This window comes from Coenobita brevimanus, chromosome 115 (genome assembly GCF_032717465.1).
Source record: "Coenobita brevimanus isolate Jiangsu-jjx chromosome 115, ASM3271746v2, whole genome shotgun sequence".
In the NCBI taxonomy this organism is placed as follows: domain Eukaryota; kingdom Metazoa; phylum Arthropoda; class Malacostraca; order Decapoda; family Coenobitidae; genus Coenobita; species Coenobita brevimanus.
This window is the reverse complement of record NC_137068.1, coordinates 4,744,659-4,767,293: the sequence shown is the minus strand read 5'-3', so window position 1 is coordinate 4,767,293 and position 22,635 is coordinate 4,744,659. Positions and strand designations below refer to the sequence as shown.

The following is a 22,635-nucleotide window of genomic DNA, read 5'->3' as shown; positions in this document are numbered from 1 at the left end:
GTAGACTTGATAAATGTGGATATGGAGACAGGACAACACGAGCATTGCTCAATTCCTGTATACTACAAATAGGTAAATACACACACACGCAGCCACTCACGCATGCATGCATGTGCGCGCGCGTGCACACACACACACACACACACACACACACACACACACACACACACACACACACATGCATGCAGCCACACACTCATGGATGCATGTGTGCGTGCACACACACACACATGCATGCATGTGCGTGCGCGCGCATGCACACACACACACACACACACACACACACACACACACACACACACACACACACACGAGCAGCCGGAGAGAGAGGTCGTCCCAGGCATCGCTCCTAACCTTGAGTAGTTTCAGGAATTTTGTCTGTCCTGTCTCCTAGGGTCTTTCTTTAAATTTAAAATAATGAAAGTTAGTACACTACCAAAAATGTAAAGATTTGTTGGCAATAGTATACATGAATGTTTGTGGCTTATTCGGTAACAGCTGTTTAGGTACTTTACATTAAACATGGCCGAAAATGTAAACAATGAGGGAATGGAATTTCAAGGATTTGATGCTAATACTAATGTCATGGACCTGGTGAAAACATTAATTATGAGGATTAGTGAACTCGAAACAAAAGTAGAGAATCTAGTGATAAAGGATGTGTCAGGAAATACGGAAACCACCATACAGAGTCTAATCCAGTCCAACGAAACAGCCAATGAAGAGATTAGGAATTTGAAAAGGGAAAATGTTGAACTGAGGAGGAAACTTGAAGAGAGTACTAATAAAACGGAGAAGGTGAGTAATGTATTAGAAGAACATAAGGCAAAGTGGGCACACGTAGAAGAAGAACAGAAAGAAGTGGTCAGCTTAAGAGAGATCATCCAGGAAGAAAGGGAAATGAATAAGAAAGAAATGGAAGAAAATGTAGTGAAAATACTGAAGAAAAAAGAGAAAATAGTGAGAGAAACTGTAGAAAGGAACAGATGTGTGGTAGTATTTGGAAACAGGGAAGAGGAAGAAAAGGTTAGGTTCGCAAGACTCGAGAGAGAGACACGAACATGGTGAGAGGAATATTTGGCAAGATTGACCCCGAAGGAGACAAGTGGGTAAAAGAAATTGAGGAAGTAAGGAGGATAGGGCCTTATAAGAAAGGGGAAACAAGACCAATGAGAGTCAAGTTTACGTCAGAAAGTGTAATAAATGAGATACTTAAAGTGACCTGGAAATTAAGCAAAGAGGCGGGGATGGAAAATATTATAATAAGAAAAGATCTGAATGAAGAAGAAAGAGAAGTTTTAAAATCATTAAAGGAAGAAGTAAAGGAAAAAAATGATAAGAGGACAGAGGAAGAACGTAATACTTTTTTTTGGAGAGTATTGGATATGAAAGTAAGGAAATGGTATTTAAGGAAATAGAAGTGAAGGAAACTAGGGGGGATGGTTGTGAAAGATCAGAAGTTGAGGAAGTGGTACGGACAGAGAGTAGGAGAGAAGAGGGTATTAATAATGTCAAAAATAATTTGAAGGTGATATATACTAATGTTGATGGTTTCATATCGACAAGGATCGAAATTAATGATTTCTTGAGAGAACATGAACCTGATGTCATGTGCTTTGTAGAGACCAAATTAAGAGAAGATATTGATGTTCATTTGGGAGATGGTAAATACAAACTGTGGAGAAAAGACAGAAAAGAAAAAAAGGGAGGAGGAGTGATGATAGCAGTGAAGAACAACATAAATGTAGATACTGTGGAAATGGGAGAAGGCAGGGCTGAAGTGATATATATGAAATTAGAAACTGGAGAGAATGTTAGGAGAGATATGGCGGTAGTGTATGTTCCCCCAAAGACGAGAGCATGGAAGGATGACGAATACCATGAGATGTTGTCAGATATGGCTAGCTACTTGCAAAAAATAATTGAGAAAAGCAATAATATAATTTTGGTGGGTGACTTTAATTGTAAAGAGGTGAACTGGGAGGAATGGTACTCGGGAGGCGGCGAGGATTCGTGGGGCACTATGTTATTAAATATAATAATGAATAATGTGATGATGCAGTGGGTCAAAGAAGAGACACGGTTTCGAGGTGAGGACACACCAGCAAGGTTAGATTTACTGTTCACCAAAGAACCCGATGTAATAGACTCATTGGAATATCTCTGTCCTTTGGGAAAAAGTGATCACGTGGTCATTGAGTTCCAGATGTTAATAGGAAACGTCGAGCCAAGAGACGAGCTTCATAGACAGGGAAGATACAACTTTGGCAAAGCAAATTTTACAGGATTGAGAAAATTTTTTGAAAATGCGGATTGGAGAAAATTCAGAGAAACAAGAGAGATACAGAGGAAGTGGGATATCTTTCTAGACCTCTGTAATTTGGGAGTGGAAAAATTTGTACCAAGAGTAAGAGGGAAAGAAAACACTAAAAAGGAGTGGTTTAATAGAAGGTGTATGATGGCCAAAAAAGAGAGAGATAAGGCGTGGAACAATTGGAGAAAGAGAGGTAACGACAGAACAAAGGAAGAATATAAAAGAACAAGAAACGAATACACAAGAATACGTAGGGAAGAAGAAAGGAATTTTGAAAAAGGTATAATTGACAAATGCAAGGATGAACCCAAACTGTTTTATAGATTTGTTAATGGCAAACTGAAACAAAAGGAAGGAATCACCAAGCTGAAAGTAGATGGAGAGGTCTTTAAGGATGCGGCAATGCAAGCAGAAATAATGAACAAACGTTTCCAGTCAGTTTTCACTAAAGAAAAGGAGCTTGTGGAAGGTGAGGGAGTGATTAGAAATGTTCCGGTGATGAAAGAAATAAAAGTGGAGGTGCTGGAAGTGTATAAATTACTGGAAACTCAAGATGTAAAGAAAGCCCCAGGACCTGATGGAATTTCTAATTGGGTACTGAAGGAATGCAGAGAACAACTGGCAGATAAAATTCACAGCTTAATTGTATGCTCATTGGAAGAGGGGAAAGTGCCAAAAGAATGGAAGAGGGCAAATGTGGTACCAATTTACAAGGGAGGAAACAGGGAAGAACCCCTGAATTATAGACCAGTGTCTCTAACCAGCATGGTCGCAAAATTGTGTGAGAGAATCCTGAAAGACAGATGGATAAAATATCTGGAAGAGATGAATATTTTGGCTGAATGTCAGTTTGGATTCAGAAGTGGAAGGTCATGTGTTTCAAACTTGTTGAGCTTTTACTCAAGAGCGATTGATGTGGTACAGGAGAGAGATGGTTGGGTGGATTGTGTGTACTTAGACTTAGAGAAGGCCTTTGACAAGGTACCTCATAAGAGACTAATGTGGAAACTACAACATGTAGGGGGACTAAAGGGGAAACTTCTGGAATGGATGAGAGACTTTTTGAGAGACAGACAAATGAGGACAGTAATAAAGGAAAAGATGTCTGGATGGAGGGAAGTAACAAGTGGAGTCCCTCAAGGCTCAGTGTTGGCGCCAGTAATGTTCCTGATTTACGTAAATGATATGGTAGATGGAGTGAACAGTTATGCGAGTCTGTTTGCTGATGATGTAAAGATCTTGAGGAAGATAGAGGTTGAGGAGGATTGTAAAATACTGCAGGAGGATTTGGATAGGATACACAATTGGAGCCGGACGTGGGAAATGAAATTTAATGTAAAGAAATGTAAAATATTGGAAATGGGTAAAAGTAGCAGGAGACCATCACTGAATTATTTTTTGGGTAATGAATTAATCACAAAAAGGAGAGAAGAGAAAGATTTGGGAGTGCTGGTCCAAGATAGTTTGTCACCAGAAAAGCACATTAACAAGATAGTTGGAGAGACTTATAAGCTCTTGACTAACATAAGAGTAGCATTTCATTATATGGATGAGGAATGATGAAAAAATTGATAGTGGCCATGATCCGCCCCAGGTTAGAATATGCAGCGGTAGTGTGGTGCCCACACAAAAAGAAAGATATAAACAAGATTGAGAGAATACAAAGAACAGCAACCAAGATGGTCCCCAGTCTGACAGACCTGTCATACAGAGAGAGGCTGGAAAAACTGGATTTGCCTTCGTTAGAGGAAAGGAGAAAGAGGGGAGACATGATTGCGGTGTTCAGGACCATGGTGGGAGTAGATAAAATTGACAAAGAAGATCTGTTTGTATGGGATAAGAGAGCAACAAGAGGACATGGAATGAAATTGAAAAAGTCAAGCTGCTTGAAGGATATCAAGAAATATAGCTTTCCTTACAGAAGTATAGACTTATGGAATAGCCTGGACAAAGAGATCGTCCAGTCTAAAAACTTAAACGAGTTTAAAGTTAAATTCGACTTATTGAGAAACAGCGACGGAAACCCACGAGCATAGTACATTCCGTGTATATCACAATTAGGTATATTCTTAAATATTTGGAACGACTTAGACAAAGAGGTGGTGCATGAGAAAAACATTCATGTGTGTAAAGGTAGACTTGATACATGTGGATATGGAGACAGGACAACACGAGCATTGCTCAATTCCTGTATACTACAAATAGGTAAATACATGCATGCAGCCACACACGCATGCATGCATGTGCACACACACATGCACGCACGCAAGCACACACACACACACACACACACACACACATGCACGCAGCCACATATGCATGCATTCATGTGCGCACACACACACATGCACACACACAAGCACACACACACACACATGCACGCACGCAAGCACACACACACACATGCACGCACGCAAGCACACACACACACATGCATGCACGCAAGCGCACACACACATGCACGCACGCAAGCGCACACACACACATGCACGCATGCAAGCGCACACACACGCACACACATGCGCGCGCTGAATTATTTTTTGGGTAATGAATTAATCACAAAAAGGAGAGAAGAGAAAGATTTGGGAGTGCTGGTCGAAGATAGTTTGTCACCAGAAAAGCACATTAACAAGATAGTTGGAGAGACTTATAAACTCTTGATTAACATAAGAGTAGCATTTCATTATATGGATGAGGAAATGCTGAAAAAATTGATAGTGGCCATGATCCGCCCCAGGTTAGAATATGCAGCGGTAGTGTGGTCCCCACACAAAAAGAAAGATATAAACAAGATTGAGAGAATACAAAGAACAGCAACCAAGATGGTCCCCAGTCTGACAGACCTGTCATACAAAGAGAGACTGGAAAAACTGGATTTGCCTTCGTTAGAGGAAAGGAGAAAGAGGGGAGACATGATTGCGGTTTTCAGGACCATGGTGGGAGTAGATAAAATTGACAAAGAAGATCTGTTTGTATGGGATAAGAGAGCAACAAGAGGACATGGAATGAAATTGAAAAAGTCAAGCTGCTTGAAGGATATCAAGAAATATAGCTTTCTTTACAGAAGTATAGACTTATGGAATAGCCTGGACAAAGAGATCGTCCAGTCTAAAAACTTAAACGAGTTTAAAGCTAAATTCGACTTACTGAGAAACAGCGATGGAAACCCACAAGCATAGTACATTCCGTGTATATCACAATTAGGTATATTAGGTAAATACTTAAATATTTGAAACGACTTAGACAAAGAGGTGGTGCATGAGAAAAACATTCATGTGTGTAAAGGTAGACTTGATAAATGTGGATATGGAGACAGGACAACATGAGCATTGCTCAATTCCTGTATACTACAAATAGGTAAATACACACACACACACACACACACACACACACACACACACACACACACACACAGGGACAACTTTATTTTGACATAAAATGAAAGATACATAATCGCATCACAGAATAAGTGAAACAACTACGAAGTAAATGAGGATATCTTAGAGTATCTTGATGTAACACATCCAGGGGTTCATTGAGGTTTACTGTGTGGTGTGCTGGGTAGTTTTTAGGGAATGACAGGCATAAAAGGATTGATCTTTACTGGAGAGTTTCCTCAGTGTGTGGAGGAGTGTTGTCATTTAGGGGACATCCTATGTGCAGGAGGTGGTGTGGGAGCTAGGGTAAGGAGTGGTTGGAGGAAGTTCAGAGATCTGTTCCTTCTCCAGAGAGTGAGAGAGCTCTCCCTCGGTGCTAATGGATCCTTGTAATGCTATGTGGTAGTGAGACCTGGGCAGTAAAGGGAGAGGATATTCATTGAATGACACTTACAGAAATGGCAATGGTTAGATGTATGTGTAGTGCATCCTTGATTGTGATATTTGGGTGGACTAGGATTGCAGTTCAAGAGTTGAGAGGAAGGATGGGACTTGAATGTATTGATGCTGTGATAAGAAGGGGTAGATTGAGTTGGTTTGGACATGTTTAGAGGTGGAGGATGGCAGTTGGATGCGGAAGGTGAGGGGTGTGAACGTCAAGGGTAGGCTTGCAAGAGGCAGACCAAAATAGACCTGAGACAGGGTCGTAGAGTGTGTCCTCAGGGATAAGAGACTGAACACCTACCTTCAGACTCCTGGTCATCCTCCTTTCGGAACTTTGGCGAAAGCTTTTGCATTGCACTTGACATCTCAAAGGCTTTCAGTCGAGTCTGGCATAAATCTTTAATTTCCAAACTGCCCTCTTACGGTTTCTATCCTTCTATCAGTGCCTTCATCTCTAGCTTCTTTTCTGGTCGTTCTATAGCCGCTGTTGTAGACGGCCATCGTTCTTCTTTTAGATTTATCACTAGTGGTGTCCTCAGGGCTGTGTCCTATCACCAACTCTTTTCCTTTTATTCATCAATGACCTTCTAAGCTGTACATCTAACCCTGTCCACTCATACGCTGATGATTCCACCCTTCATCTTTCCATTTGGTTCCCACAACGTCCATCTCAGCAGTTACTTCAACAAATAAGGGATGAGGCTATGGCACACCTAATGTCTGACTTGGCTCGTATCTCTGACTGAGGTAAAACTAATCTTGTTGTTTTTAATGCATTAAAGACTCAGTTTTTACACCTATCAACCCGACAAAATCTTCCACAGGTATACCCACTAATGTTTAATAATATTCAGCTTAATCCTGCATCATCCTTGAACATGCTTGGGGTTTCATTTCCTCGGGACTTATCTTGGAAAGATCATATTGCATCTCTTGTAAAATCTGCTTCCAAGAGATTAGGTGTGCTAAGCTGACTCCGTTCCCTCTTTACCCCTGCACAACTGTTGACTCTATACGGGGGTTTTATCTGCTCCTGTGTGGAGTACAACTCTCATGTGTGGGGAGGCTCCCCACGTACATCTCTTGTCAATAGGTTGGAGTCAAAGGCTTTTCGTCTCATTGACTCTCCTCCTCTTACTGGCCCCCTTCAACCTCTGTCTCTTCGTTGCAGTGTTGCATCTTTATCTCTTTTCCTTTGCTACTTCAATGGTCACTGCTCCTCTGAACTGTCTGCATGCATTCCTCCACCTCTACGATGGGCGCGTAGCACCCGTTTAGCAGCAGACTCCATCCCTTTTCTGTCCAACTCTCTAATGCAAGAGTTAACCGTTACTCCCAGTCCTTCATTTATGCAACAGGTCAGCTCTGGAAATGTCTCCCTCTGTCTGTATTTCCTGCTTCCTATGATCTCCAGTCTTTCAAATGCAGTGTGTCCAGGCATCTCAAAATGATCAGATCCTGAATTTGGCTGTCTCTTGTATTTTATTTTTCTCTTGGAAGGAACAATAATTGCAGATTCGTGGCCTTTGGTTCCTTCTTCCTCGCATTTAAAAAAAAAAAAAAAAAAAAAAAGTGAGGCTTCAGTGCTTGCAGTGAGTAGCCTAGCCCTTGACTTCTGTGCTCCAGATAGTTTAATAACAGGATAAGTGGAGTGCAGTGTAGAACTTTACAGAGACAGACTATTGGATTATTTACAGACTTACTGAGTAACTCTGGTCTGTCTGGCCTAGCAGACCCAGGAACCACAGGCAAGCAGCTGCACCTGCAGGGCTGTCCCGTGTAGCAAACTGATGTTCCATTGTGGCAGACAGTGCCTTGTCACAGTGAGGTGCTGGGAGGAGTGTGGAGGTTTGGTTCCCAGATGATCGCTTCATTTGTGTCTTGTCCCAGTTAATGGGTGCACCATAGTAGGCTCCACATTACCCATTTAATTGGTTATATAGTTGCAACCCAGGCTTGCAAATGGTTTCTTGGGTTACAGGAAATCATTAAGCTTGTCACTTGGTGTAGAGCCACCTGAAATAGAAAAAAAGTCTTAGAAAAAGTGACAGGAAGAGAAGAGGGCAGATGTAGAAAAAGAACGATGACGATATAAGAAGTAGGCAACAAGCACTATATAAAGTAAGTGGATGGTGGTCACCACCACTTCCCACCGTTGTTTACAAACTGTTTCACATGAATAACTTTCTTTATCTTAGAAGGAGGATTAGATGATGGATAGATGGATCTCTCATGCAATGCAAAGTCATACTGTAAGAGATTGGGTGTTGAATTATGTATGAAGTATTTTACAGATTTGATGTAACATCAGATAAAGAATTAGATGATATATGGATGCCGCTCTAATGAAATGCAGTCAGATGGTCAGTAGACAAAATGTTGAGTTATGAATTGTTTACTTGAATTAATTTAACCCATCTTATTTTCAGCTTGGCCGAATCTACTTAGACATGCTAAATGTATACAAAGTTATGAGTGAGAACATTAGTGCAGCTATTTCTGTAAATGGTGAAGGAGTGACCAAACAGCCACTCATCAAGTCCATGAGAGTGGTCAAGAAGGAAACCCTGAAATTGATATCTGGCTGGGTGTCCAGATCAGACGACCACACCTTGGTTCTAGACAACTTCATCCCACCTTTGTTGGAGGCTGTCCTCATGGATTATCAAGTATGTATCTACTTCTTCTTGTATTTTTATTTTGCCATTCATTATTTAGGGTTTTGCTTTACTCTTCATTTGAGCTGGTTTATTGTTGTGTGAAGTTTAGTGATTTTTATTGGTGTCTTAGAAGACTTTGTAGCATTCCTTCTGTGGAATTGTTCTGCTTATAGTGCATTTATCCTAACCTGAAAGAGATCTGTAACTCCTTCCAGCATAGTTGATGGCCATGTGTAGTCAAACTGTAGATTTTACTAGACATACTGTATTACCAAGGAGACTCATGATGATAACAATGTTCTTGTCATTATGATAATGATGTCATTATTAATGCTGTAACCGATACAATTTCCCTGAATCGCTGTATCACTGATATTTGCATCTTTTCCGATACTGAATCAATGCTGATTTTTACTGTTGATATCAGATATGGACAGAAGAAATATTAAAATGCCTTTTATTGAAGATTTCTTTCATTGTTTAGCCTGGTTGTTTGTGAAAGAGTATTGTTACTATGATACTGTTTGTCAGCTTAATAAACAAAAAGAGGCTCACTGAAAATCTTTAAAGGTTAAGAATAAATAGATGAGAGGGAAAAAAATGAAGGCCAAAAGCAGTGAGTTGAGAGTGAGTTATACCATATACTGGTGAGGTGCTTTTCAGCATATCTGCATCAGCACCACAAGAGTCCTCAATTTCATTGTTCATCTGTCTGCCTGTGTATGCAGCTGCACATGCTTCACTCAGATGATTGATTTCCACGCCTCTCATTCTTGTGCCCCTTCAACATAATCCAGGTCCTACTTCCATACATTAGTGTCACTACTGTCGTGCAGTGACTTTTTCCATGCTCACGGCCTACATTTTGCCTTCAAGCATCCTTCCCTGCTGCTGTAGTCTTTCTTGTACTCATGTTGATTTTCATAACTTATGACCTTCCAACATACAGTACTTAAGGCCTCACTTTAGTACATTAGGGTTGGGATTACAATACTGTCCTGCAGTGACTCCTTTACTTCATGCTCACTTCCCTGTTCTTATCACTGCCTGCATTTTACCTTCAACCATCCTTCCGTGCTGCTTTAGTCTTTCTTGTACCCATGTTGATGCAACGTTAATCACTCACACCCAAGAATTACCAGAAGTTACTCATTCATTTCCCAGGACACCCTGTTCAACAAGGACTTGCTTTATTTTTCAGCGAACTGGTGTCCCCTCAGCACGTGAACCAGAGGTGTTGTCAACGATGGCCACAATTGTCAATAAACTGGAATCACACATAACACAGCAGGTTCCAAAGATCTTTGATGCTGTCTTCGAGTGTACATTATCCATGATTAACAAGGACTTTGAAGAATTCCCCGAGCACAGAACAAACTTCTTCCTATTGCTTCAGGTAAGTATTGCACTTTATTTTCAATTAAGGCTTCATAAGTGTAATAAAACTGTTGGATGTTAAGCCAGAATTAACCAAAAGGTAGAAACAGTACTGTGGAATGAGGGTTAAGCTTTAATTGTTTTTCAGGCTGTGAACAATCACTGTTTCTCGGCACTGCTTAACATACCACCAGCGCAGTTCAAGTTGGTACTGGACTCCATTATCTGGGCATTCAAACACACCATGCGTAATGTGGCAGACACGGGGCTGCAGATCCTGTACCAGCTGCTTCAGAACATCTCCACACATGAACATGCAGCCAGCAGTTTCTACCAGACCTATTACACTGACATCCTTCAACACATCTTCTCAGTTGTTACAGACTCGTCACATACTGCCGGTAAGCTGCATTCTTTGTGGCCATACTTAGGTTGTAATATATTAATAGACAAGGCGTTTGTAATTCATAATTGAAAATTAGTGTAGGTGTCTATAACTTCATCATCATCATCATTATCATCATCCAGGCCTCCTTTCCCACCCTAGGGCAGGGTGAGGAGTAGCAATGTCCAGACTGCCCAAGTTTGCCCAATTCAATGGGCCACACTTCCATTCAACTCAGTATTCAAGCCCCCGAAAACCTGGCTCTATCTGATACACCCAAAACTTTCACCACATTCTGTAGCTTCACATAAACATATCCAATAGAGTCAGTCCAAACACCGTCACGTTAAAAAGGGGTGCCAGAACCCTGATCATGTACTTCTCGCAGTATTCATCCAGCCAGCTCGATCTCTTGTCAGTCCCCTAGCCCCACCAATTTCCATACCTCTCACGCACTTATCCACCATATCCCTACACCTTCTCCTTGGCCTACCTTGCCTCCTTCCTCCTTCAAATTCACTCAGATGTACCTTTTTCACCACTTTATTGTTATCCATTCTTTCCACATAACCATACCATCTCAGTACACTTTCTTTGTTTGTGGTGTCCACAGACTTCCTCACTCCACATCTTTCACGAATGATTATTTCATATCCTGTCCACTCTCTGTACTCCTTGTACATTCCTCAGCAGTCTCATCTCCTCTGCTCTCACTCTTGACTTTTCATTTTCATGCCATACCATAGTCTCACATTTACAACTTTCCTTGAATAGGTAATCATACACATAAGTATAATGTGGCCTTTTCTTGTTAGTAGGCATATGGTTCATCAGTTGGTGATATAACCTTAAGAACCTCAAGTGTGTCATACGAATTTGTCCAAAAATCACTGTCTAATTGATTTTTCTTCCAGGTTTGACAATGAATGGAACCTAGAATATCTTTTTTTTTTTTTTTTTTTTTTTTTTTTTTTTTTTTTAACAATTGTCAATCCAGTTAATCTGGATTACAATATTTGGAGGCCAAACCAGTCCAAATCAAGTGATTTTGGGGATAAATCAGATTCCAGAAGGAAATGCTAGCAGGCGACTGGAGGAGTAGGAGTTTTGTAAACAAAGGCGTGTACACCCTCCAATACAAAACTGTACATCAGTGATTCTTATTTGTTTATTTTGTTTATTTATCTTTTGCTGTGCCTATGGTTTTAGCTGCTGTAATGCACAATGAACACCATGAAGTAATCATTCTTATAAAGTTTACTCTACAGACAGTGGAGAAGTTGTCAAAACAATGTACACACAACAATTGTGAGATGAACCATACCCACTGCTTCACCTCACATTTGCGGTGTGTATGGTACACTTACAAAAAAATGACTGAGCATCCATGAGTGCAGTGAGCTTTGAAATTGTTTCACAGAAGTGAAACTGTTCATTTGGTATTGTTGGTAATTTGGAATGCTTGGTCTATGTGTTACTGCATCACACCACAGAGGGGCCAAATAGCTAGTATTTTTTAGAGGGTGTACATGGTTTATGTTTTGATAACTTCTTTGTTGTTTCTTGGATGACTTGAATAAGAATTAAAATTTTTTGTAGCTTTTGCTGTGTATTAAGTTATAGTAAAGCCGTAAGCTCCCCACCCCCACCCCCAACCCCACCACACTGTACTCCACCTTAAGTTTTTGTTTCCACCTCCATTTGTCTGGAGCAAGTGTGTTCTTCCTCGACTTTAACATTATACAGTATGTACTTGTGTATGCAACCTATGATTCTTGTTGTGGAAGGAGCATCTTAGTAATTATTTCTTCCTGTAACTTGGGGAAACCAATTGTAATGCTGGGTGGTAACCATATAGCAAGATAACAGGGTAATGTGGAGCCTAATATGGTGCCCCTGTGAACTTGGTGTAGAGACAAATATGACATCCACCCAGGTACCAAACCTCAACACTAATGCCTGTGCCTTCCTGTGGCAAGGAGCTGTCAGCTGCATGGAAACATCAGTTCATTGCATAGGATGACCCTGCAGGGGCAGTACTTGTCTGCAGTTGGTAGGTCTGCTCCATCAGAGAGACAGGTAGCACAACAACAATGTTGCAGATCATCAGTGCATGGGTTCATCATGGCATATATATACCTGCTGGCAGAAAAGAACTGCCTTGTCAAGTTGTCATGAACCTAGAGTCAGCCAACCCTAGAGCTTATAATACTGAGATCATCATATATGTATGTTGCTGTCTTGATCATTTAATCCCTACTACTACTTTTTTCTCATTTCTTGCTTTATGGACCCAACCTTACCTCATCTTTGGTGGTAAAAGAGATCTAGATGATGATGATCAGAAGAAAGCCAGTGATAAAGCATTGTGTAAATGATTGTCTTTTTTTCTCACAGGCTTGACAATGCATGCTTCCATCCTGGCCTACATGTTCACACTGGTAGAACAGAACCGCATCACAGTGAGCCTAGACTCGGCCAACCCCACTGCCCCAAGCACCAACAACGTCACATATGTACAGGGCTATGTAGCTAACCTACTCAAGGCCGCATTTCCACACCTCACAGAGAACCAGATTAAGGTTACTGTACAGGGTATGATCAACCTTAATCAGGATATCCCAGCTTTCAAGGAACATCTTAGAGACTTCCTGGTTCAGATTAGGGTAAGTGCTATGTATATGTTAGATTTTAAAATTTGTTGCTTGAATATTTCGATTAACCCCTTCCAATGACATATTCACCTTAGAGATTTCTTGTGGGAAGGGTTGATGAAGGCTGTATTTGATCCTTCCAGTTAGAAAAGCTTCATTTAAGGTGAAGAAACCTATCTGAAGGGGTAAATGGCTAACCCCCTTAACCCTTAAACTATTGATAGAATATGGATATTCCCATGCTTATCCTCCAGATGACAACAAATAGAGCATAGTAGATGGCTGACTACCATCCATCATGGCAGGTGCTACCATGAGAGTGAAGTGTAACCACAAACTTGAAAACTAGCCACGCATTCATAACTCGTAGGCATGAAACAGGCACAGGTAAATACTGTGGTCAGAGTTGTGTGTTCTGGAGATCCTGTTAGCTACACATATTTGATTACCTTTTTGTTGGGAAGTAATTAGCTCTTTTAGGCATTGGGTTTGGCTTGTATTCTTTATAACACATTAGCTATACTATGGCCAGTCTCAGTATGGCAAGATTTGGTTTGACCGATGTATTATTTTGCAGGAAGTGACAGGAGACGATGATAGTGATCTGTACCTTGAAGAAAGAGAGGCAGCCCTTCGCCAGGCACAGGAAGAGAAGAGACGTGTGCAAATGAGTGTCCCTGGCATTCTAAACCCTCATGAGATACCTGAAGAGATGCAAGACTGAGGAGTTCCATTGCCTCAAAGAACATCTCCAATTCCTTTTGATGCAGTTCAGTCCTCCCTTCTAGGATGTGTGCAGGTAAAATGATTCTTCGTCTAGGATGAGTGCAAGTAAAATTATTCTTTGTATTCCATTCTAAGTGGCTCTGGAGATCTCATAGCGGCTTTGGGTTGTATTCTGTGTGGCTTTGGAGAATTTGTAACATCCCTGTTTTAGTGATTTCTTCTGCACATTGCACTTCAGCATTCTCGTATGGTGTTGATGTGTCCTGTGTCGATATTAAAATGATGTGTTATTGGTGCATTCTGTGTCGATATTGCTATAATTAACATACAAGAGTGTTAATGCGTAAGCTGTTCAATAAATCGCCAAAGAGGAGAGTGCAAAACCTCCTGTGCCACCTAGAATATGACCTTTTGTGAAACAGCTTTAAGTGAGACATGTTTTAGTTAATAATTTAGTGATTGCAAGCATAAAAAAAGAAAATCTGGCTCATTCTGGCTTTATAGTGAATCATGGGTATCTTTCAAGTGAAGATTGCATTTAAAGTCACTGGCAAAACATTCATGGGAATCTTTTAAATGAAGAATACCGTACATTTAACGTCACAGGCAGTGTAATAACAAAACAATTCTGAACATTGTGAAACATTGTGAAACAGTTGTGAAAAAAGACCAGCTGTAGGTGCTTGCAGGGTTTAATTTCAGTCTGTTGTGTCCACATCAGAAGTAATAATCAGTTTAAGTTTCTCTGCTAAGTGTGTATTTAACCTTGGATGGCTGGAAAGTGTTAGTGTGTAAATTAATGAAAACGGTTAGAATTGGCTGAAGTGTGTGATGTATAATGAAAGCTGGTTGAAATTAGCTGAGATAATTATGGAGTATATGTTGTGTATTTCTCAGTCATACCTCACCCCGTGTCTAGATGGAAAACGATGATGATGATGTGTTGTGATTTGAGAAATTGTGCGGTATTGTGTGCAACTAGATCAGAGGTCAGGACGATGATGTTGATATGTAATTTAATGACAGAACACCCCCTTGTACTGGCGTATGTTTTTATCAGATGATATGTAATTTAATGACAGAACACCCACTTGTATTGGCAGTATGTTTTTTATCATTAGTGAAATTTTTACTCTTAAAACCAAACATGTTTGAAGCAAAGCATGATCTCAACCAAACAGTTTTAAAAACTAAAGTATCTCCATGGTCAGTCCAGATGAGGTGTTGCAGTCCCAGGCTTAAGGGAATGCAAACCAGGTGGACTGCTGGCTGAAGTTGACCCTCTGCAGTCCACCACATACCTTTCAGGGGCACAGGAAGGGAACTGAGGGATGTTTGTATAACGAGCAACTCCACTGCTTGGTCATACTCATGTCACCACGCAAAGCCATTCCCCTTCATTACCCTAATATTTTTGCTATGTTTAGGAAAGGCCACATGAAGTGAAGAGCTTAGTGAAGGCTACGTTTAACCCTTCCAGTTCAGTATGGTTTTTATAAACTGAACAAAATTGTCGGGAGAAAAATCAGTGACGTGCATCACCAGATTCAAGGGATTAGAACTGTGCTTGATATTTTAAATATCCTGTGAAGAAGACCAGGAAAGTACTATACATGTCACAGACTGTAGGGATTGTATGCACTTGGCAGTCAATAAGGTACCCCATCAGTTTGTTGATGTAGTTTTATTCTAGTTGTCAGTAGATGTTTTTATTCAGTCTAGGGTCTCCTGTGGTGAAGGGTTTAGTTAAAGTTATATTTAACCCTTCCACTCTGAGGGTATCCCATCCACTGAATAAGATCACATGTACAGTAAGTAGCTAGAATGGAGAGGAAAATAGGTCCTGAGGCTGAAGAAGTTGGAAAAAAAAAAATCTATATGTACATTTTGTGTTTGGATGGTCTTCTGTGATAGATGTAAAGTGGACAGATTATTATATTTTTTTCATGAATTTTGAACACTTGCAACTTACGTAATCAGATGCCTGGTGTTCATATAGTTAGAATACCCCAGCTGAAGTGACGGCATTGTATAGGTTGGATACGCAAGTGGTGACTGGAGACATTATAGTTGCATATTGCCAGCAGGGGAAGTAGGCTGCTCATCTACCCATAAATCTATCAGACAATGGAATCCTAGCCTAGGGACTGCACATCTCATTTTGTTTTTATTTTATTATTTTTTTTTCCTTTTTGATTTTGATTTTTCTATGGGGGATTAGTAATTGTACTGGCTAAACTGTATTCATAATTTTGTATACAGTATTATTAATCCTTCAGAACCTGTTTATTTTTGTAACTAGAAACACATTGTTGCTTCAGACTTCATTTGCAGTTTACAGATTTCCCAGAGCTCAAAAAACCTCTCTGTAAGCTGAATATGTGTCCAAAAGTAGCATGAATGAAGCAGAAAATTGTCATCTGATTGGAGCTAAGAGGGGCAGACTATGCAGACCACACCGTGTACTGTTTTCCTTCATAAACCAAAGGCCTCTCGTCTTGTCCAGTATCCTTTCCAAATATGAATTACGTTTGGCCATGATTTACCCTTTCTTGCCCTTACTGTATCACGCAGAACTCCATCACCAATAACTACAATTCTAACGTGGAATGGGCCTTTTGTTCCCATTGAACCCATGTTTCTACTTGAGCCCATTTCCCCCAAGGATGGACCTATTTTCTGAGTCTTCTGCAAACCTAAACATATTCACTAGTGGACCTATTTTCCCCCATTCATACACCCATATTCCTACCCTTTCAAGTGCCCAGTGTAGTAAGCCTGTTTCTTGGCTTGACCCTCAAGAACCCATCCACCCACCCACCCGTCCACTCAACAAAACCTGGTCACCCACACACACATGCGAAACCCACCTAAACAACCCACATGGATTTAGAGTGATGGAGTCTGGGCAGGTGTGGAAGGGGATGAGGCATGGCTAAGTGTAGGTTCATTTGTAGTGGTGAGTGTATTTCTTACATCTTGAGCTATTTGAGACTTCGTTGATTTTGAATTTTGGTATTCATGGACCTGTAATGTGTAATTGTCAAATAACAGGGAAGACAATTTTATTTATTTAATTTTTCACTGGGCATGATGTTCACAGTTCTCCCTGTTTTGGACGTCTCTTTTTCCTGTTGATACACTGTTTTATTTAATTTTGCTGTCTCCAGTTGCTGGGTATTCCCCTTAAGGTAGAATAGCCCTCATTAATGTCTTTGCTGGTAGGATGCTCTAAGTCTGAATATAATTGTCTGGTATCAACAAGAATAGGTAAAGAATGTCATTGGTTTGAAGACTGTATCCAGTCCAACCAGTTTGAAAAAGTCCCCCTTCAGCTGAATAAAGTTGTCTGGAGATAACAAGAACAAAATGAAAAACATCATCATTGTATGGAAGGGATAATGATAATATTCTTAGGTAACTATCATCATTATCAGCATCATGATCGCTTCCCAATTAAGGATGGGATGAGGTATGGTCCAGAGAGCAAGAGAATAACTGATAGATGAAAAATTATGAAAAGAGTACCTAAATAGTGGGATGCACACTCATTTACCCACAGTTCAAGTTTTGGGAATCTGACCCCGCCTTATGGGCATAAACATCCACCCTTATTCACTTGTCAGCTAGAGTCACTGCATGATATGGAACATCAGAAAAATATGAATCCAACCTCTGTTATGTGTTTCTTCATTTAATTGAGTGATTATTGTAATGTTACATGAGTCAAGGTTTTAATTGCATTATTAAACCTCTTTATTTTTTTTAAGGGTTCATGTTACAGCTTGATAAGAATTGCTTGTGCTCTGGTAGCCGAGATATTTGTCATAACTGGCATGTGTAGCCAACTCATAACCTCTTCAGTTCTGTGACTGCATATTACAGTTTAGTCTTGCTACCTCCAGATGATTTTACCCAGCTTTGGAAAGATCTCTTGTAGTGAATGGATAAATGATGGTTGTGTAATAACATCCCCAGTTCAAAAAGTCTCTGAAGCTGAATAAAATTGTCTGGAGGAAGCAAGAACTAAATGAGAAGTCCACCATCAGAATGAAGTGGTTGAAAACATTGTTCCCCATTTTTGTAGGGGATTAGCTTGAAAAGGAATGCTTGTGATTTTTTTTTGTTTTCCCATGTGTCATGTATGCTTCTTTGAGAATTATCATTTTGCTTGTGAATGTGTTGAAAACGAAGGGGTACAAGGAGAGTGCTTTGTTAATTTATAGTGATTAAGTGCCCTTTGACTGTGGTGAGTGCCTGTGAGCTGAATTCAATCATGCATCATAAGCTGGAATAAAATACTAAAGTTTTATTCTCAGGCAAAGCATTCATCATATTACCCTTTTTTTGTAGATGGTGCAGTGAATTTTTCTTGAGCACAGGAGTAGTGGTAGTGTTGGCAGTAGTAGTAGTGGTAGTAGTAGTAGTCCCAAGTTCATCTAGATTGTGAACCCTGTGGACTACAGAATGAAGGTGCCTTTCTTCTGCAGCCCACCATCCTCTTGGTGGGAGGGGACTGAGGGACATTAATGTAACCAGGCAACTCCACTGCCTGGGCATATCAGTGCCATCACGTGGAGGCATCCCTCGCCAACACCTTGAGCACAGTAAAATTGTCTAGTGCTGGCCAAAATGTCTTAACCCCAGAATCCAGGTGATGCAGTTTATAGTTTATTCTTAGTGATATCCCACAAATTTATTCAGTTTAGTAAAAGCCACTCATTAAAAGAGTTTGTTAAAGCTTTGTCAAACCCCTCCTGTTCTGAAGGTTTATCCTGAGCCAAATAAAATCTTCAGGAGATGGCAAGAACAAAAGAAGAGACATCCCTGGACTCAGTGGCTTCAGCACAGTAATAGCAGTATTTGTAGCCCCAGGTTCAACTAAAATGTTGACCCGGTGAACTGCAGGGTGAAGCTGTTTTCCTCCTGTAGTCCACCGTCCTCCTTTTGGAGGAGAGGGAGTGAATTATATACCATATGTAAGTGGGAAGTGGTGCCACCATATGAGAGCATCCTTATCGAGCACCATAAACAGCAAAAATGACTCGTGCATATTAATATTGTTTTATGTTACCTAAAGTTTGGGTAATCACAGTAGAAGAGTCAATATTTGAGTGAAGCCCAAAATTTTTAATCTTTGGGTGAAGCAAAAAGTTTAAAGGGCATGATATTTTTCATTTTGATATCTGTTGTGCTCCTGCTTGACCAAAGTTTGCTTTATGGATGCATTGCGTGCTTGTAGTTCGTGTATACAAAAGTTTTGTATGGGATCTGAATTCTTTCTGAGTGATAGGGTTGCATTGTTGAAACTCAGTGTGTGAAGATGACTGCAAGCCCCTGATTTTTAATAGAAAGTACTGTATGTGTGAAGCTTTTCAAATGTCCACTGATAAGAGAACCCCAATCAGTGACACTTGTGTTGGCTGGTTCCCAAGAGATGGCTTCTTTTTTTTATCATGCATTGCCATTGAAGAAAATAGGCTAGCTTGCCTGTGAATGTAGTGGATTACAGTAGCCCAGCTGTGGGCCCCTCCCCATTAAAATGCCAATATGGGATTGGCTGTTGGTGTTTTTACACTTGTGGTACACAGAGTTAGATGTGATGATTAATGTGCATCCCACATTACTGACTGTAGTCTGTAACTATACAGAAAGGTCAGACATGTCATCATCACGTTCTTCAGAAGTTTTATAAGGAGACAGGGGATTGTCTACACCTTTGCACCCTCAGTTTTAATGATCCAGCCATTAGTATCTTTATTAGTGATGTGAATTACACTGTAATAATTAACTTTAGATGGGAGTAATGTAAAGATGGATAAGATTGTAATAAGTGAATGCAGCAACATATTAATGGTCATTATACTGTAAGCCATATCATAATCATCATGGCTGTTTATATACATATATGCTGTGTATACCTATATAGCATATATATATTTATTTTCAATGGTCATACTTGCATCTCTGACAAAATATTGCTTCCAGGATTGGATGTGTATGGGTGGCTAATGTTACGTAGTATTGTACTGTATCACCTAATATTTCTTTCTTTCAAAATTAACTTATTCTGTTACTTTAAAATTCATTTATGAAATTATTACAAGTTCATTCTATTTCTTTTAAATTCAGCCATGAATTATTATTACTAGTTCATTTTTGTATTGTATTTTCCTTGGTGAGAGCAGATGTTTTAAGGAAGATTATACCTAACTGGTTGCAGAGTTTTGAGAGCTCATGTATCCACGTGGATAATTCATACAGTACAAAGTCCTGTTTTATGCCTTTCAAAAAAATAAATAAAACTCATTGACTATGCAGTATAACCAGGCACAACTTACATGTAACTGAGATGAAGTTATTGTGGAGGGGACAGCATCTTGTCCCATCCTCGAGTGGGAAAAGAGGTCAGGATGATGATGATGAGCGTAATCAGCAGGGGGGCATCTGTTTCCAGAGTATTCTTTTAAAATTTGAAAAAGACTGTATTGGTGAAAGGATTAATGATGACCGTATCTAACTCATCCAGCCCAGATGTTTCTCCTAAACTGAATAAAACCTTTAAGTGACCATAAGGAATGACGTGGAGAAAGACAGCCTCATCAACAGGGTTAATAACTTTCATTGTTAAGGCAGTAGCACAGGTAGTTCCTCATTATATGCTGCCTGTTATTTTATTATTATCTTTTTTTTCAATCCATTGTAAGTTAAAGCAAAATTGTCTTTTGTAGTTGCATTGATACATTGTTGTTTTTGGTGTGCCCCTGAGCCTATTTGAAATGTCAGCCTAGTGGACTGCAGGCTTAAGTTGCCCTTCTCTCACAGTACACAGTCCTCCTTTGGGAGGCCAGGAAAGCAGTTGAGGGACACTTAACATAACCAGGCAGTCAAGCAGCCCAGTTATATCAATGCCACACACAGAGGAGTCCATTACAGTATCATTGCTACCCATTAACCCCTTCTTTACCGAGCACCATGTCCTGCATCGGCGGCCACTACCCCCCCCCCCCCCCCCCAACACACACCGAGTTGTCACGCAACATTTTTGGTGTGTCGGGGGTTGGGGGGTAATTCATCATCGCGTCCAAGCTAATAACTTTGCTTTATTTTTTTTAACATCAGTGATCAGATGAACCCCAAAAGATTGTGCAGAAAAAAAAAAAAATTATATATATATACAGTATATAATATTTTTGTTTTTTCATAAGTTTTGTTAAAATATACGTACATAAATGATGAAATGCGTGAAAGGGTACAGCAGGGAAGGAAGGTTGTAGGTACACTGAAAGCAGTGATGAGAAATAAGGAGGTGAATATGGAAGTTAAGAAGTCACTGCATGATAGTATCGTGATCCCTACCCTGACGTGTGGAAGTGAGGCGTGGACCTTGCAAGAGGGGAACAAGTCAAGAGTGAGAGCAGTGGAAATGAGTTACTTGAGAGGAGCATGTGGAGGGACAGGTTGACGAATGAAGAAGTGAAGGAACGTTGTGGGGTGGATGTGGATGTGGTTGAGAAGATTAGAAGAAATATACTGAGGTGGTTTGGACATGTGAAGAGAATGGAGAATGAAAGACTGACTAAGAGGGTGTATGTAGGTGAGGTGGAGGGAGGGAGAGGGAGGGGTAGACCAAGGATGAGGTGGAGGGATGAAGTTGAGAGGTATATGAGGGAGGGGGGGGGGGTGAGTTGGGGGGAAGGTAGTCAAATGGTGGGTGACAGAGCGACTTGGAGGCGTTTTGTCTGCGGCCACCCTTTGTAGGATTAGGGCGTCGGGCTATAGATAGATAGATAGATAGAAAACAGTAACATGCACAGTTTATATGTGTATTTACGTACCTTGTAATTTACGTTGATATCTTGCAGTAAATAATAGGTTTTTTGTGGGCAAGAAGGTGACCTATAGGCGCGCTCTGAGGCAGATGCAACCAGGCAAGGCAAGGCCATATGCGATAAAGGAGAATGAAAGAAGTGAAGAAAAAATGAAGGAAGAGGGGAAAAACTGATGTAAAAGGAAAAGAATATGGGTTTAGGAAGTATAAAAGTAAAGAATATTAAAAGGATGAGAAAAGGGATAGTAAGAGACAGATGACAGAGAGGAATGTGTGTGGGTGACAGAACTTTCACTGTCATCTGTGTTCCCACTCTCACTCTCTTTCGGCTCATACAATGGATCATCGTCACTTTCCTCAGACAACCACTCATCAGATTCATCCAGATCACTGTCTAAATGGAGGGTAAAATCCTCCTCCTCATCACTTGACGACATGTTTCCGTATGACAGGGGTCTGTGGCGGTGTTTAGCACAGAGTACGCACTCCCTCCAAGGCCGCAGGCACACTGAGTCATCATTCACAAATTTACTTGAAAAATAGTCGCAGACTTGCAGGGGAGGCTGATAATCTGATTGGTGCTTGAGAAATTATGTCATGTATGCTGTCTACAGTTGGTCGAAACTAATGAAGTTTCATGACGTATGTATGACATAATAATGTTACCATGTAGTCCAGCTTTTTCTGCAGGTGAAAACCACATGGAAGGATTATAAGAGCGTTACTGAGGCAGCAAAGCCATGCAGACAACCACGATGTTTGGAAGTTCATGTGTACTTCTAAAATTTTCTCGGTACCTCAATGGCTTTAAGAATGGACGTACACATGTACTGCCAAATGCATTTTGGTAAAGAAGGGGATAATCCG

At 40.4% G+C, this 22,635-nt stretch overlaps 1 protein-coding gene across 1 annotated transcript in view; it reads left to right on the top strand.

Annotated features, from left to right (window-relative positions):
- Nucleotides 1–14,964, top strand: part of emb (exportin-1 emb) — a 92,288-nt gene extending 77,324 nt beyond the window's left edge. Inside the window, exons 17-21 of the mRNA XM_080286984.1 lie at nucleotides 8,565–8,804; nucleotides 9,997–10,191; nucleotides 10,321–10,573; nucleotides 12,955–13,223; nucleotides 13,789–14,964. Of these exons, the coding sequence (XP_080143110.1) occupies nucleotides 8,565–8,804; nucleotides 9,997–10,191; nucleotides 10,321–10,573; nucleotides 12,955–13,223; nucleotides 13,789–13,935 (1,104 nt within the window). The 3' untranslated portion in view covers nucleotides 13,936–14,964. The remainder of the gene's footprint in view (nucleotides 1–8,564; nucleotides 8,805–9,996; nucleotides 10,192–10,320; nucleotides 10,574–12,954; nucleotides 13,224–13,788) is intronic.
- The last annotated feature ends 7,671 nt before the right edge of the window (nucleotides 14,965–22,635 follow it).